We start from the raw sequence: 16606 nt of genomic DNA, 5'->3' as shown, positions 1-16606 counted from the left end.
TACCCCATCACCCAGGAATGCTGCTCTTTAGAAGTGCTGTAGGAGTGAGCCCTGGGCATGGAAAAGAGCATGCAAAGAGGAGGAATAGGTACTGCTGGTCTGGGAACACCTTTGTGAGAAGAAAAGTGGGAAATAATAAATGTTTCATCCCTGCTCCATGGCCATTTCTGGTTTCGCTCAGTCATTGTGCTTAACACAACCCCCCATGCTGGCATCCAAAGTTTGACTAGCAAAAACCTTTGTGCCACTGAATTTTACCACTACAGCAGGTATTCATCCTGACCCATTTATGTGTCCTGACATGACCGTGCTCAGCAGGAAGGATCCTCTCTTATTATGTTATGTGACACAGTATCCAGGAAGAATAAAAATCCACGTCAGTATATTTGTCCTTACCACAGGCAATGGTCCAGTAGACCAAGGAGTCTGGTGCTTGGTAGAGGATTCGATATGGCGCCACTCTGGCACTGGAGTCCAACACAACGTCAAGAGTACCCACAAGGAGACCTGTAGAAGAGCAAATTCTGATGAACACACAGTGATGGAAAACTCAAGGTCCCACAGGAGAGGGCTCTGCAGCTCCTCCCCATTCCATTTCACCCTCCACAGCAAAATGCAGATCTACATATTCATCCTCATGCTTGCTGTCTCAGGCTGTAAAGAGGAAGAGTGATTTAACAAGGAAACATCTTCAGCTTGAACAAGACTTCAACTCTTTAATGTACATCAGTGCTAGCATAAAGACAGGCAAATTGAAGCAAAGCAGAAGGTAGCTGTGTTATAAAATTATGTTTATAAGTTATTTAATTCTTTCCTGTGTTTCATACACTGCTGGAACCCTGAGCAGTAAAAAACCTACCAAATACAAACCCTCCTCCAACACCAACAAGAAATCCCAGACAATACGTCCTAAAAGGGTTCAAAACTTGAATGTCAGCTAGGTAAAACTAAAGACTTTCAGCAAAAATAATTGTGTTACTTAACAGTCTGATTATTTAAGGTAGGAAGGATCAAAATGCCTTAAGAGTCAAGCTGTTTTTCAGATTAAAGCATACTGAGGAAAGACAAAGCCATGCTGTTTTCCAGAAGTAGCTTTGAAAATTCTTTGCTACTTAGAGAGTCACCAACAGTCACATACCAACAGCTACCAATAATTCCTAACTATATTTCCACAAATTCTAGATCCTATTTTTATAATAAACTACACATAAAACAAAATGTTACCCTCCCAAACTCTCTGCAAAAAGGACCTATTTATTTTTAGATTATGTAAAAGTTTTCCCGTTTTTCATCTCCACATAGAATTTTCATCTCCCCTGCAGCAATGTCAGATTTAAATTTTCATGTTGAAGTTCTCAGAAAATTGTTTGGGAAAAAAATTTGAAATATATAAACAACAAATGGATGAACTTTCAGAGGGTTTTTTTGGCGAAAATATTTATTAGGATAGAAATTAGGGGTTTTTTCAAACAGCTGAAATACACCAAAAACATTTTAAAACTCTCCTGTCAGAAGTTCTCTTCTCCTTTCAAGTCTCATGTGTTCATCTTTTACTGTCATAGTTTTATTAGTTCCTAATTTTCTCTGCCATAACTGGTATATGCAATGCTGCTTCCCTTGCTGTTCCTTCAGATTTGTGTTGTGCATCAAAGATATAAAAGCAGTACCTTTTCTCCATCTGAGTAGATCCCTCAAATGTGAACTGAAACTGATACTAAGAAATATCCCACCTACCAGTGATTTTGTATTTCTCCCATTCTATCTCTTTAATTTGTATTTTGTTTCATACAGATCTTCTCAGGTTGGATCAACTGTAATCTCTTTCTGCTCAATGAATTGATATGCACCACTTCTTAATCCAAGAGTTATGCAAGACATTAGAAACAAGTCTGGGCACATCAGGCCATTAGTAAGGTGTGCTACAAAGCCATTTGACAATTACAGGATACAAACACAAAATATGAATGTAAAATATCCCAATGTACATTAGTCTCACTAGCTTTAGTTGTCCCTCATCTCTACACATTTTGATTACTGGCTGTACGCTGACAAGCTTCCTCTGAACAATTCTCCACCAGCCCTTCTAGATAAACCCTGGCTCCTTTCAAACTCAGGAGAATGAAGTAGGTTAAAATGTACCATTATTTTTTTTTCTCTCCATCTGAGCTTCACAAATGCATTATGGCCCTCGCCCAGAAAGCACACGTCAGTTCAACCAAGGGCAAAATCCTCAAACACATAAAGCTACCAGTACTACTCAACTAAAGTGGGGACCAAGCCAGACACTACATTTTGTCCATCATCTGGGTTTGTTGCAAACACAGCAGGAATATTTTCTTTTTGCTTTTCAGCTTCACATGACTACTGACAGTAATAAATATGCAATAGGCATGATGTAATATCTAAATAAAGTTGTAGGCTGGCCAAATGCAATCTTCCCTGAGACACAGAAACACTGCTCATTCCTGTATTCTTTAAAAACATGCTTGTTTCTTTCCTCCTGCTGTATTTCCAAATTCATTGGTATGTGGGTGGTCCTGCCAAACAATTCTGCCCCTAGTTCTTGGAGTGCTGTAAAAACCGGGATAGGCAGGTAACATCAGGAAGTCAGAATAAACCGACTGACTTGTATAGCAGCATCAGGTTCAAAGGAACTTCCCATCCTACTTTCTTCTCCCCTGGATATGGTAGACAGGAGAGGAACATCCCCTTGTGCCACCAAACACTGTAAGACAGAGCAATGTATTTAAGAAATGTGAAGAGCACTATGAAAAAGAAAACACCAACAAAAGAGAGAAGCCAGCAGTGACTGAAACAGCAGATGGCAGGTAGAAAAGGAAAAGAAAACAAAGAATACTTTCCAATGGTGCAGTAAGTAGGAGTTGTTTAGGGGCTTTTCAGTAAACAAATTGAAAAAATAACCATGTAGTGAGGTCAAAGGAAGAAATCGGACAGACTTCCAGAACATCACACAGAAATTAAAATCTGAGCTTAGCAAGAAAACTGCAACTGACAAGTTTATCAGTAGCATTTAACTTGTCTCATGCAATAGCTGTTTTGACAGGCGATATGTGTGATATTAAAAAAAAGCATGTGTTTTTATCACATGAAAACTCGTGCAATCATGCAGCTGGGCCTGCTTGCTCTCTTTCATGAACTGTTCCATTTCGTGTTGTTAGGTCAGTGTTGGTTGTTTTTGGTTTGGGTATTTGTTGTTTGGTTGGGGTTTTTTGCAATGCAGACATGTGATGCAACCAGAATGAAATTACAGCAGTTCATACTGATAATCTGTTTGAGGATTTTCTCCATGAAGTAGAAATAAAAATTAAAAACCGAAATATTAAGACAATTTTAATACTGTTCATTAGCTCATGAATTCTTCATGTAGCAAGTACTTTTTCAGACATGATTAAGCAACTGAGTTTCTATAGAAACAGAACAGGCAACCAAGAATCGTATTCCTTATATTAGACTGGCCCTTGGGCAAGAGCCAGTGAATTACGAAGGCATCAAATCACATGACTATACTGACTGCAAATTTTTTCCCATTATTTCATCATGTTTCTGACTGCATAATGAAATAAGGGGAAAAATTTCCAATGTAAGAATACTAAATCTACAAGCCCTTGTTGAAGAAAGAGGTTTTCATGAGACAAGTTTTATTTAAAGCACATAGCATAATTTGTAGGATTAGCATCTGGCTAATTGATGGGTGGCCCACTCCTGAAGGCACTCAAAGCATGAGTAACCATTTCTGTACAAACACTCCCCTCACACACACGTGCCAAATTTCTAGAGCAACCATACCTATACATGGGGGAGGAGGGGAAAAGGGAGGCATAATACCTTCACTTTGCTTGATACAACTTTTTAATAAAGTCAGGTTCCTCTTTTGCAAACTTGAATTCTAATGTGAAGGTCCAGAAGATTGATCAGTATTCTCTTTATTTTCTGTAAAACACAGGCATTAGCAGAGGAAAAATAATGATATGTAATATCTGGAACCAGGGAATACAAAGCCACAATTGGCTGAGGGCCTGGGCAATTGCTCTTGCATCATGTTACTGGAAGGACATACAATGCTCTAGAGGGAATTACTGGAAAAGAGGTTCAGTTACCTGATGCACTTTGTGCTGAAGGAAGAAATCACACTACATTTTACTTATCTGACCACATTCAGTGGTGGCTCACATTTATTCATAAGGTGGAGGGGGAGCCTATACCCCTTGCAGAAAGTACAGATTAGTAGTTTCTATTCACTGATTAACCTAAGATGTACTCTACTTGTATCCTTACAACAGCAACCAGTTTCCAACCTGGTGTTTTTGCTAGAAGGGATTATGACCACATGAAGCCTGACTTTGTCATAATACAGACCCCCTTCAGAAATTATTCCTGTCTCACCAAAGGGTATTTTTAAGAAAGATAGGTCATCTTGTTTTGAAAACTAAGCCAATAGCTTCAGCCAGCTGAGATTCTTCCAATCCCCACTGCAGTTCTTGCTCCTTAGAGACCAGTATTGCAGATGACTTACAGTCCACACTGATTACAAACTACCCACAAACACTAATGAAATCAAGTGATGACCTGTAGAATCAACCTGGTACATATTATGCATGCACACTGCAGAGTACATAGATTCCAACACCTGTCATAAGTCACAGCATCTGTGACTATTTGGATACTCATGGCACAGATCTTTGCTGCAGGAATGTTTCTCTCTCTTTCTTTTCTTTCTTTTATCTTTCATAATAATTGGACAGTGTCTTTGTAAAACATCAATTACTGGTGTTTTTAAAGGAAAAGCAAGTTTATGCACTGTACACATGAACAAACTCTTTATTAGCAAAGGATTTTCTTACGACAAACAGTAACCCTCTTCCACAGAAAGCTGTGTTTTCATTTAAAACCACAAAGACTGATTAGTCTTTATCACCCTTCTACAGTCCCCCTCACAGCAGTATTATATTTGAGAGCTTTTGTGTTTTACCTGTTCAAAGTAAATTGGATTACATATTCAAAAGTGAGGATCTGGATTACATATTACCTCTAGTGCACCTTATTAAAACACTGAAGCCAATGAATTATAATAAATAACAAAACTTCAAAGCTTAAGGACTACCAGCAGCCATGGCTTTGTTGCACAGCAAGCACCAAAAAGCTTGGCATAGTAACAGACATTGATGCTTCCAAGTAATTTCTAACATCAGAGTAGAAGTGCTTTCAGCACACACCAGGGACCTGGGACACATTCATTCTTCAGTGACACAGGCAACTTGTGTCACACCTTGCCTCGAGCTGAAGGACATCACCCTGCGGTTAGTGCCACTGACTGCTGTGCCCTCCCTTCCCCCAGTTTGCCATAGTGCAAACACATGTTATTCCCATGGCTCTTCATAGGGAGAAGAGCCCTGCCCTGTCTCATCCTCCTTCCAGGTCGACATGAATCCATACCTCAAAATACCTTTTGTTTGAAGATTTTTATTTAAAATGTATGAACAAAGAGCACCCATGTTTTTAGCATAAAGAGCAAATACAAAATAATACCCTGCAAAAGAGCTGAGATATAATACAGGTCAGACTGTGGCTCTTGGAGTCAGACTCATGAGTTATCACTCAAACAGTCTCATGGATGTCAGCAGCCTATTTGTGTAGGAGCCCAACACCACAACCAGGAAAACTTGGAATGTCACATGTGTCACAAGCAAGAACTTTTGAAAACAGGCAATGTGACATTCCAAGACTGAATCAAAACCATACTGCTTAAAGGATCCTCAGTATTTAAAGCATGCTGATGACTCCTCTTTCCACTAAAGTAAGATGGACATATAATGAGCTCTGGTCATAAACATGAAACACCCAAGGCACCTATTTAGATTGTAAATGTCAGTTGATCTTTAAGAGAGCTTCAATCAATAGGGTTGATTTAAATCATATTTACACCCTGAGCATTCAGTTTTATATTGATTTAATGGACAATGAATAAACTCTTCCTAAAGTTCAAGTGTTACTTTCTGAGCTGTAAAAACAAGAACTCCTAACAACACATAACTAAAGCATACAGCACTAGGTATTGTTTTTCACAGTAAGGATAATGAATCCTCACTCTTCCATTCTTTCTCAAGGCAATTTATGTGATTAGCTCTCTCATTTTTTATTACAGGCTGAGATCATCCCATTACTTGTCTGTCAAAACTCAACCTAGAGCAACAACCTGAACTCCATGGGTTATACTATGGGCAAATCCTTTTTAAAGGGAGGTTCAATGCTACTTGATTTAATTCCACAGGAAAGCCTGTATAAATTGAAAATATTATACACCACACAAAAGTAACTGAGTCTTAAATTTCCAATACTGGCAGTAATACCCACAAAAGTAAGACTATAACCTCTTCATTGCGAACACTGCCCTCGAAACTTCATGAAGGGATACACTTTTTTAATAGGTGTTCATTCATATAAATGAAGGTTAAATGACCTCTAAAGACTTATTTTCTAACTGTCTTCCCATGTGGCTTATATGGGCATCTAATGTGGTATCAAGAAAACAAAATTATTCCTCTGGACTTACAACAATTAATATCCTTTAATTACATAATAAATTAATAATTATATATATTTCTTAAATATATATTTCTTAAATAATTAAGAATGGGATAATAGGATTGGTTAAGTTTTCCCAATGTCTGCCTTTGCTGCTCTCTCTTCCTACCAACACAGTTCTAGAGACCACAGATTTGTACAGCAACCCTTTTATTTGCACAGGAATTTTCAAACATGTTCAGTGAAACTGATTCTGAGGAACAATTGTCACTCTACTGACATTTAGTAAGAAAAGCAGCAAAACCAGTACTTACTTTCTCTGTCTTCAAGCTGATGAACACAAATGAGAGACGACTGAAAAACTAACCATTAATATTTAAAGAAAAAGCTTGGGAAGGGCCAATGTGATATCTGGCTTGATTACCACGGGATAAAGCAGCAAGAAACAATAAAGCTTTCACTGGCACTGCAAGTTTAACAATTGTGATTGAATCAGCTTATCTTCCAAATATGTTAATTTAGAAGGGATCAGCTGTACGCACTTCTTAAGGTGTCCAAACAACTCATGACCAACCCTGTAAAAAATCTGTATCTTAACTTGAACCTAAAGCTGGTTGGGTTTACACTTTCAGCTTTTTCAACTTTTTGTACCTTCTGCTAAGCTGAAGCTCACAGAAAGAGACAAGCACTGACAAGACATTCCAGAGCTGCAAGTATGTGAAGGCTTACAACACAGAGAAAACTGATATTTAGACAAAACCACAAACAACTTATCTCACACCACTGAAAAAAAAATTATACTACATATCAATCACACCAGACTGTATGAAATTATGGAAAAACAGTGAGAAAAATACAGATGAAGTTAGCAAATGCCTTCTAGATGTGATATAAACAATTACTCATAAGTTTGTAAAGAACACTTAGGAAAAGCATAATCAAGTATCACAGACCAAAACAGCACAGAAGTCACTGAACTTCACTCACAACGAATTATTTTAAAAGTATCCCATTCTGTCAGAGTAGCATAAGCAAATTTAATACATTTCATCCAACAGGAAAATTTAAATCTGTATCTGCACCAACATAAGATTCAGATAAACTGTGTAAGATGAAAGAACAAATAAAGTATAAGCAAATTAAGAAAAAAAAAAGATAACAACAAAACAGAAAAAAACCTCCAAACATCACCACTCCTAACCTAATAAAAATTACTCTAAACTGAACCTAGTTTGAGGACTGAAGGGGGCACAGTAAACTAAGCTTGAACTCAGAAGAAGCAGTCCTGAAGCATGTTGAAATACAAGCTAAATCTGAAAAGAAGCAATAGCTGCAGAAAAAGAGAATTTTAAATTTTCACAGCTCTGATTGAATACCTGCAGATAGATCAGATTTCAATAAGCTATCAGAGGAGGCACTTTACCAGGGAAATGAACAATGCTGAACAGAAGATCCCAATAACTCTGGCTGATAAAATACTGGAAAAAAACAGAGGGGAAGAACAAGACAGATTATGAGGAAAGAACAGTGAAATCCAAAACATTAAAAATGTTCTAGCTGAAACCAAGATTACTGCTGCGGTAGAAATTCAAACATCCCTATCTGGAAACTTCAGGGGAAAAAAAAAATCACAAATCCAGCATAGAAAAGACAACCTTTCTTTTGGAAAGAAAATAAATGGAAAGATTTGAAAGAAGTCCTCTAGAACCTAAGATCACCTAAGCACCAGATTTAGTCAAAATACAAATGTAATTTCTGAACATCAACATTGATCAAACAACAGAAGTATGATTAATGGTCAATAAAGATAAGAGAAAGTAAGAAATAAAGTAAGAGATAAAGAAAAGTAAGATTTCAGTCAAATGCTCACAGCTCTTTATACACATTGTATACTTATCATAGGAAATACTTATCATATCAAAATATATTAAAATACTTATCATATCAAATACTGATCATGGCAAAACCAATGGCAGAGACAACTCCTGTCTCTGGAAAAGCCATATGAAGTGTGATACTGTGAAGGATAAGAACAAGGAGATTCTGCCTATATCAAATACAAGAAGAAATACTGTATGAGAATACACGTTCAAATTAAGTTCCAAAGACATCTGAGTATATGGTAGCATACTTTGTTGAACCTTTTTTAGTTCTTCAGGAATCTAATTGAAACTATCAAGGGGCCAAACCTCTGTGAAATATGATACATTCTTACAAGGATGCATAACTGGACAGTGGAGTGATGAAAATATGGAAACTGATGTGAAGAAGTGCTACTTCTACACCTCTCAGTGTAGGATCAAAGAACAGTAACAAAAACTCTGTAAGTAATACAAACTCTGGTATAATGCAGAAAATTAGTAAGTAGCCTAGACTGATTGCTTACTATCTTGTGAACCTGTGCAACATTTTCAACAGGGTTTCCTTCAAAGAGAGATCTCAGGAGAAAGAGTAGGAGAGTTCCACCCTGGAATTCCACGTGCCAAACAGTAACATTATTTAAAGGGCAAAAATGGCAAATGGCAGCTCAGCTCAGCAGCCTGGATAGGCCACACTACTCACAGTGTCGGAGGTAAAGTATCATTCAAGAAAAGTCTTTGACCAAGAAATATTAGAGGGAGAAGCAAAGCTACACGAAGCAACATCTCAGGTACTGGAGATGCTGTCTCTACAGCCAACAGAAGAGCTGGAGGCGCAGCAAAGCATTAGGCAGGAAGTGATGAACTGAGAAAAGCATCTGGGAATTCAACAGAAAGACTGAGTCAGTCTGAGGAATCAAACACCAATTCAGACATCTGCATGTTCCTTGAAGTGGAAATGCACTGGTGTGGAGAAGTAAACACACCCACAGCAGATCCTAAGGAGCAGCTCAGAGCATCAGAGTAGATTTGGTGTACTGACAAATGAAAGCAGAGCAGAAGAGACCAGCTTCCACTCTGTGCGCCAAAACAATCATGGAAAGCTGATGGATATGCTGCCCACCCCTATCCACTATGCTAATTGCATCCATTTTGATAAACTTTCAAATATCAGAAAGCACATGCTTTGTACTCAAGTCTGACACGCAAAATCCCAACTACTTGAGTCAACAAAGGCAGAAAGTGTCAAAACATGGACCATACTTTGTTCAGGCAGATGATCAACTGGCCAAAAACTTTTCTAAATCTTAAGCATAAACAGGTTTTCAAGTAATCTCTTCCTCAACTCTCTGAACTGAAAGGCTGCGAGCAAGACAGAATCTTAGCTCCAAATGTGAAATACTAATTGTGTTGTCCAGCAAGGCTGAAGAAAAGCTTTTCAATTTAGAAAACGGTCACAGTATTGAAAATTATATTAGATCTGACGTTGCTACGTCACATCAGGCAGCCAAGCTCAGAACCTGTCCTTTTTGCCTTTCCAGTGTGGAAATTAAATGACAACTCCTTTTGCAAAAATATCTGGGGAGAAGTAGTATTTCATCAGATCCTTTTATCAGCAGAAGTCAGCACATTTCCATCTGCTCTCTTCTGCTTAAACATTTGAATCATTCTTGGCAACATAGCATGGATTTACAACTCCTACTGCATCTCTCACACAGGCAGTGTCCCAGCTGTAAGTATATATACCCTACTTGCAAAATAATTCACTTCTAAAAACAGTTCTTGCTAAGAACACTTATTTCCCTTGGGATTCAGAGATCTCACGATAACATTTTAGACAAAGTCACTTAGAATTTCATCTACTTCACACACACAAATGCACACAGACAAAAGAAGCACAGTAGCACCTAGCTAACTGTACCACAGCCTCTGTCACTCTTCCTATAAGCTCCAAGTGAATACATTGCTTTGCCATCCATTACCAGGTACAAAAATTCCTTACTGTAAGGACTTGAAGAGTTTGGCAATCATTATCGCAGTATAGCAGAAAGTAGTTAAGAGGCGTTTTCAAACCTATTTGTTGCATCTGAATGCAAGATACACTTAATAACATGACCTTTTAGTTGTTTATAAAGTTTATGACATGTTCAAGGTCTTTACATCCGTAAAAGTAATACTGTCATACAAGGCACAGTGCCTAAATGATGGTAGAGATCCTGGGTTCTTGTTCTGTCCAAATGCCTCTGCTACAGCTGATGCAGGCTGCTGTGGAAATAAATACACCACATTCCTCTGGAGAAGGATTTATTTCATACAGGCCAAACGACCAGGCTGCCCAGAGAAGCAAGAAGAATATGAGGAAAGAAAATACTTTTTTCCCTGCTGGTGAACAAAAGGAAGATGAAACTCCTGACCAAGAGTCACACAGAAGCAAAATATGGGCATGGGATGATGTGCAAGGCACGAAAGAATTTAATTACAAAGAAAGCTCATCAACCATGATATACCTTTAAAGCAGAAAAGTACATTTTTTGGTCTAGTCATGGAGGATTAATGCAGTGATGCAAGATAATGTGAGTTTGCAGAATAGCTATGAAAATCCAATTGAAAATCCAATTAAAAATACTTTTTATTTTCTTTTTTTAAAAAGGAAAATAAAATCCAAACAACCCTGCAATTAAGGCATGCTTATGAAGAAAAGCCCCACTGATGTGACTAGTAATGACACTGACACAATAACTTAAATGAGCCCAGACCCTAATTCAGTATAAAAATGGATCCACACTGCTTATTAGAAAAGCTAGATCCCTGAAGTAAATCATTGATCTAATACACCTTGTTAGCAGAGATTGCTTCTATGGGCTCTCTAATCAGCACTGCCCTAACACATTAAAAGATCATCATTCTCCTAACTTGTTACAATACAACATAGTGGAGAAAACGTCTCCAATGTCCAAACAAGTATTTAAATAACAGTTTCTCTGTTCAACTGCTACATAAACCAAGGACAAGAGGAGAAAACCCGATTTTTCACCCCTTTCCCATAGTGACTGATACTCCTTTTCGTGAAAGCATTGAGCCACTCAGAGTGGATCCAGGAGAACAGGTAACTCGAGTACTGTTCTTCTGCTCCAATTTAAAACAGACAAGAAGTACTTGCACCCACCCTCCAGGCTACCTAAAATACTTGGCTTTAGACTGAGACATGACAAAAGAATTTTGCCATGTTCACAGATGGAGAGAAGGGCATTACACTTAACCCTGATTAGTTTGGTGATGACAATTTCATGGCAAACCTAGATTTGAGGGCAAGGCCAGAGAATCAATGCTTCTCATTGTCTAGCCACTGCCTAAGTTACATGGTGAAGCCATCTAACGTCATCTTATCCACAGTTTCATCATTTTAAAAGTCAATTCTCATTCTACAAGTCAAGACAAATGACTTCAAGAGTCAATAATGAGGGAGTATAAGCCAGCAAAAGTTAGATCATAAAAAAAAAAGGACAGCTGTATTTACATCCTCTCTTGCAAATATGAATTGAGACCATCCCTAGCACAGTTAAAAATCTTGTATACAATATTTCTAGTCAACTTCAAGGACACATAAGTTAGCTTCCCACAGAGCACCCAGGCCAAATTTTATACCATATTCGTGTGGCTAACTTATTAGATTATATCTAAGCAAATTTCAGTATTATGTCACTAATTAAGGAGAAAAACAATCCAACCCGCCACACCAAAAGTTCTTTTTTTCCCTGTTTACTTTTGACCCAGTAAACTCCACCTTTGTCATAAGATCAGGATCACCCAGAGAGCTTCCAAAGGGTCATCCTAAATGCTATAATTACTACAAATTATGTATCCTGTTTACTATGTCAGCAGATTTATTCTTTAACTTAGGATCAGCTACATCCCTCAATACCTTGCTTTAAGCAGGTCTTTCCTACCAAGAACAATCCACTGGCTTTCTCCACCTTCCTTGTCCCTCAACTGGCAGACCACAGCTGTTAAAAAAACTGGGGTTTTTTTTTCAGCATTTCTCTGAAAAAAAAAGACAACTTAAGTTCCACTTATTACTGTGCCTGGCACATTGGGAGTGGCTTGGAAACTACATCCATCCCTCCCTTCCTTCCTCTTCCACCTTTTGTTGACCACTGTGTCACAAACCCTTGCCATTTTAGCACGTGGTCTGGTAAGTTCCCATATGTTCCTTTAAATACTGCCGACTCTAATAAATTAGTTAGTTACAGGGGTTTGATTAGTTATGGTTTTGGCAACATACTGAAAAAAGCGACAAGTTTTTATCAGCCCTTTTCTGTACAAACAAACAAAACCCCTGGAAATGGATTTGCTGCTACTACCTCAATGCCACACCAGCTGCAATTCCAGGCAAAGCACAGGCACTAGTAAGAGCTACACTGACAGCAGATTTCAAAATACATGGAGAATTTCACCTTCTAAATAATGCTCATATACAGACTATACAGACTTTATTCACATACTTAAATAATGGATACAGAGCACAAATATTTATATTCCAAAAGGCAGGGGGGTAAGACAGAAACAAATAACTATTTCTCTATTCTGAACTTCTACCAAATGCTGCAGGCTTATTCCAGCTTCCACAAGAAAAAAACAAAAAACCAAAAAACCAAACAAACCCTCCCCACCTCAAAAAAACCAAACAACCCCCCCCAAAATGAGTGCACATTTATGAATCCTACTTCCATACAACGACAAATTCTTCCAAAAGTGTCTTTTCTCCATCTGTAAAATGGTGTCACCAATCAGACCATTACACATATAGCTGCAAGAAGACTTAGGTATGCATGCACTATGCAAACAGGCTGAAGAACAGAACCCCAGACTCTCAACCTGTTTCCCCAATAACTGAGAAATGACTGGAAAATTGATGGCTATCGTAAACCATCTCTAATTCAGAGATAACAAAGTTAGAAAGATAGAAGAATGTCTTTACAGACCTTGAGAGATCAGGGGGTAATCCATGAAAGGAGAGCCTGAGAAAATTTTTTCAGTAAGCACAGCAGGGGTGAACTTTTGAGGCAAAACACGTTTATTATGGGTTTGTCAATCCTGTCCACACTTCAAAAGACTGTCAAAAAAATTTAGACATCTACAGCCAATGTAGAGTGGCTGCTGGTCATTTCCCACACAAGAATGAGATAGTATATGAACACTCAACACGGACTGTAGACCACAGCAGTCTACATGAAAACACACTTCACAGCAGTGCCTTAGTTTAGATGATGAACTGTTTACAAGTCCATAGAGCATTGAAGGTCTGAAGAAACACTTAATCTCACAGTAAATATGTACAGGACCTTGAACAAAACAGAGATGCAGTCCATATGTTAATTTTGCTTAGCCTGAAGTACTAACTATCATGGAAGTGCATAAAGAAGAAAGCAGAGGTTTCAGGAGAAGTAGCTTGATTATTCTGCACCAATTCAAGAAGTACCAGTGGAGACACCATTGGGTTCTGCATCTCCAACCTCATATAAATACATATACGTTGCCTAAGAAAGGGTAAACCTATATGCACAGAATTACTAAGGCCTAGATGAGTATCCCGCAAACCTCTACAAAAGCGTCTCCAGCTGCCAGCAGACAGAAACAAAGCATTCGGGCAACATACTTCACAAGGACATCTGGAAAATACGGACAAGCCGAAGCAAATCTGTTCTCTTCATAATTTCTGAATTACAACATTGTCTTATTTTACGGAACGCCTGCTAAAGGTTCGGCAAGAAAATTCTCCCAGAACCTGGGGCAAGTCACACCCTGAGGTCCGGAGCCACCGGTGGGCTCCCACACCAGGCTCCAGCGCGTAAATCCGCCTGGGCATCTTGGCGCATTCCGCGCGCCCGAGCTCGGGCAGGCGGCAGGATCGGGGAGCGCCGCCGCAGCCGCGCCCCGGCCCTGAGGGACCCCGCGCCCCGGGAACCGCGAGGGCCCCGCCCCTGCACTCACCCGCCAGTCCCCCCGCCGCCGCCATCGCCGCCGTGCCCCTTCCTCCTCTGCAAGATGAAGTAGGGGTTGGCCCGCTCCGTCACCCACAGCGCGTTCGCCAGCAGCACCTCCTCGGGGTTCACCCACATGCTCCCGGCGCGGACAACAGCAGGCCCGGCGGGCTGAGGGCTGGCTCACGCACGCACCGCCCGCATCGGGCGCCACCATGCCCGGCCGCCGCGGCAGACGGCGCAGCCCCGCGGGCACCGGTGGGCACCGGGCGGAGGCAGCAGCCGCATGGCCCCCGCCGCCTACCCACGGTCCGCCGGGCGCGGCGAGGCGGCTGCTGCGGCCCGGGGCGGCGGCAGCTCTCGCCGCAGCGGTGACATCAACGCCGGCTCGGCCCCTCCACGCCGCCACTCGCACAAAACCCGCGGGACCGGCGCGCGCTCGCGCCGTGCGCGCCGCCGATCGCTCCTCCCGCCCCGTGGGGAGCGCGCTCCGCGCCCCCGCACCTGGGCACGGGCACGGGCACGGGCACGCCTGCGGCGGGGCCGCGCCCAGCATCGCTCCGCGGGGACGCTGCGGGCAAGAGCCGCGCACCGAGAGCCGCCCTGCCCGGTAGGACTCGGGGTGCCGGGAGACCCCAAGGTGAACCCGAGCCGGCAAGGCGCGCTCGCCCCCCCACAAAGCCAAACGTGCTTTGTCCTGAGTGCATCCAAAGCACCGTGGGCAGCAGATGAGGAAGGGGATGCCGCCCCTCTGCCCTGGCGAAACCTCGCCCGAAGTGCTGCATTCAGCTCTGGGGTCCCCAGCCTCCTCTGCGGACAGTCTGAGAGAGTTCTGGTCGCTCATCCTGGAGAAGAGAAGGCTCGTGGAGACCTTTTAGCACCTTCCAGTGACTGAAGGGGCTACTAGAGAGCTGGAGAGGGACTTCTTGATAGGACAAGGAGTGATGGCTTCAAACTGCTAGAGGGTGTGTGTAGATTAGATACCAGGAAGAAATTCTTCCGTAGGAGGGTGGAGAGGCAATGGACAGTGGGCACAGGTTGCCCAGAGAAGCTGTGGATACCTCATCCCTTAAAGCATTCAAGGCCAGGTTGGGATGGAGCTGGTCTAGTGGGAGGTGTTCCTGCCCATGGCAGGGGGTTGAAATGAGATGATCTTTAAGATGCTGTCCGACCCAAACCATTCTAAGATTCCCCTTTTAACTGCTTGCCTTGAAAGATTCGGCCTCATCATCATGTGGCTCAGAGAATTTTGTGAAACTGGTTGTCAAAAGGAAGAGCAGTCTCTGGTCTCAACCAGAAGGAAGCCATCCACCAGAGGAGGTGACACTGCCCTCTTGCCACAACCCCTTTTCTGTACCTGTTCTCTTCCATGCCCCACACCTCTGCTGCTGAAGACCACCTTGTGCCTACTGCTGAAGTTGGGGGTAATTTTTGAGGACCTGAAGAGCACTAGAATGAAGCATGCTCAAAGGGAACACTAGTGTGTATAGATAACACATTTTCTACCCTTGTAGCTCTGAATGCTTTTTGGTTTCCAAGTTGTCAGGAAAGGACTGTACACGCTGACCTCCCTTTAAGTATAAAATTGTTACTTTCCACTCAGATATGTATCTTTGTTTTATTAAACATGTTAAGGCTAAATTAAGCCCCAAAGACAACATAAAGCCACATTCTGGGCGCAAACTGCAGGCTGTACTTTATAGTAGAGTCCAGCCTTTCATCAGCTGGTGCTGGCATGGAGCTGGTACCCGGTGTCCATCATGTGAAAACAGAAACACGGTCCTGGGAGAAATGACTCTTCATCTGAGGGAGCAGTCATGTGGTTATTACTGAGTGGGTAAAGAGTTCAGGAGGGGGAGGTGACTGTCCTGATGTACACTTAAAAATGGCCAGTTCTGCTCTCAGTTCCATTGCACTAAGAAGAATATTCATCATTGAAGAGGGCAGCTGCACCTTGAATGGAAATGCAGGAGAGCCTCTTCACTTTTTCCCAGAGCAGTGGAAGAACAGCTCCACTGATGAACTGACCAGAACCCCCACATCCCTGTCCCCTGTGCTGTTGGTGGGAAGGAAGGAGGGAGGGTTTGGGGAAAAAAAGGTGGTTTTTTAAGGGCTTATTTTACTTCTCATTATCCTCCTCTGACTCTGTTAGTAATAAATTCACTTTGTACCTCTAAGTTGAGCCTGTTTTGCCCTTGGAGCGTTTTCTCCCTTTTTCTCAGC

At 41.2% G+C, this 16606-nt stretch overlaps 1 protein-coding gene across 3 annotated transcripts in view; it reads right to left on the bottom strand.

Moving 5' to 3' along the window:
• TBC1D9 (TBC1 domain family member 9) overlaps window positions 1–14853 on the bottom strand; it is a 49123-nt gene extending 34270 nt beyond the window's left edge. For 2 of the 3 annotated variants that reach the window (XM_038135260.1, XM_038135262.1), the window contains exons 1-2: window positions 14394–14852; window positions 397–507 (exon numbers count right to left, since the gene is read on the bottom strand). In XM_038135260.1, coding sequence (XP_037991188.1) covers window positions 397–507; window positions 14394–14418 — 136 coding nt within the window. In that variant the 5' untranslated portion in view covers window positions 14419–14852. Of the gene's footprint in view, window positions 1–396; window positions 511–14393 lie in introns of all 3 variants that reach the window. The other variant, XM_038135263.1, reaches the window with a different exon arrangement.
• Between the last annotated feature and the right edge of the window lie 1753 nt (window positions 14854–16606).

This window comes from Motacilla alba, chromosome 4 (genome assembly GCF_015832195.1).
Source record: "Motacilla alba alba isolate MOTALB_02 chromosome 4, Motacilla_alba_V1.0_pri, whole genome shotgun sequence".
Lineage (NCBI taxonomy): Eukaryota > Metazoa > Chordata > Aves > Passeriformes > Motacillidae > Motacilla > Motacilla alba.
Note: the sequence above shows the minus strand (reverse complement) of the source record. Positions and strands in the feature narration are given on the sequence as shown.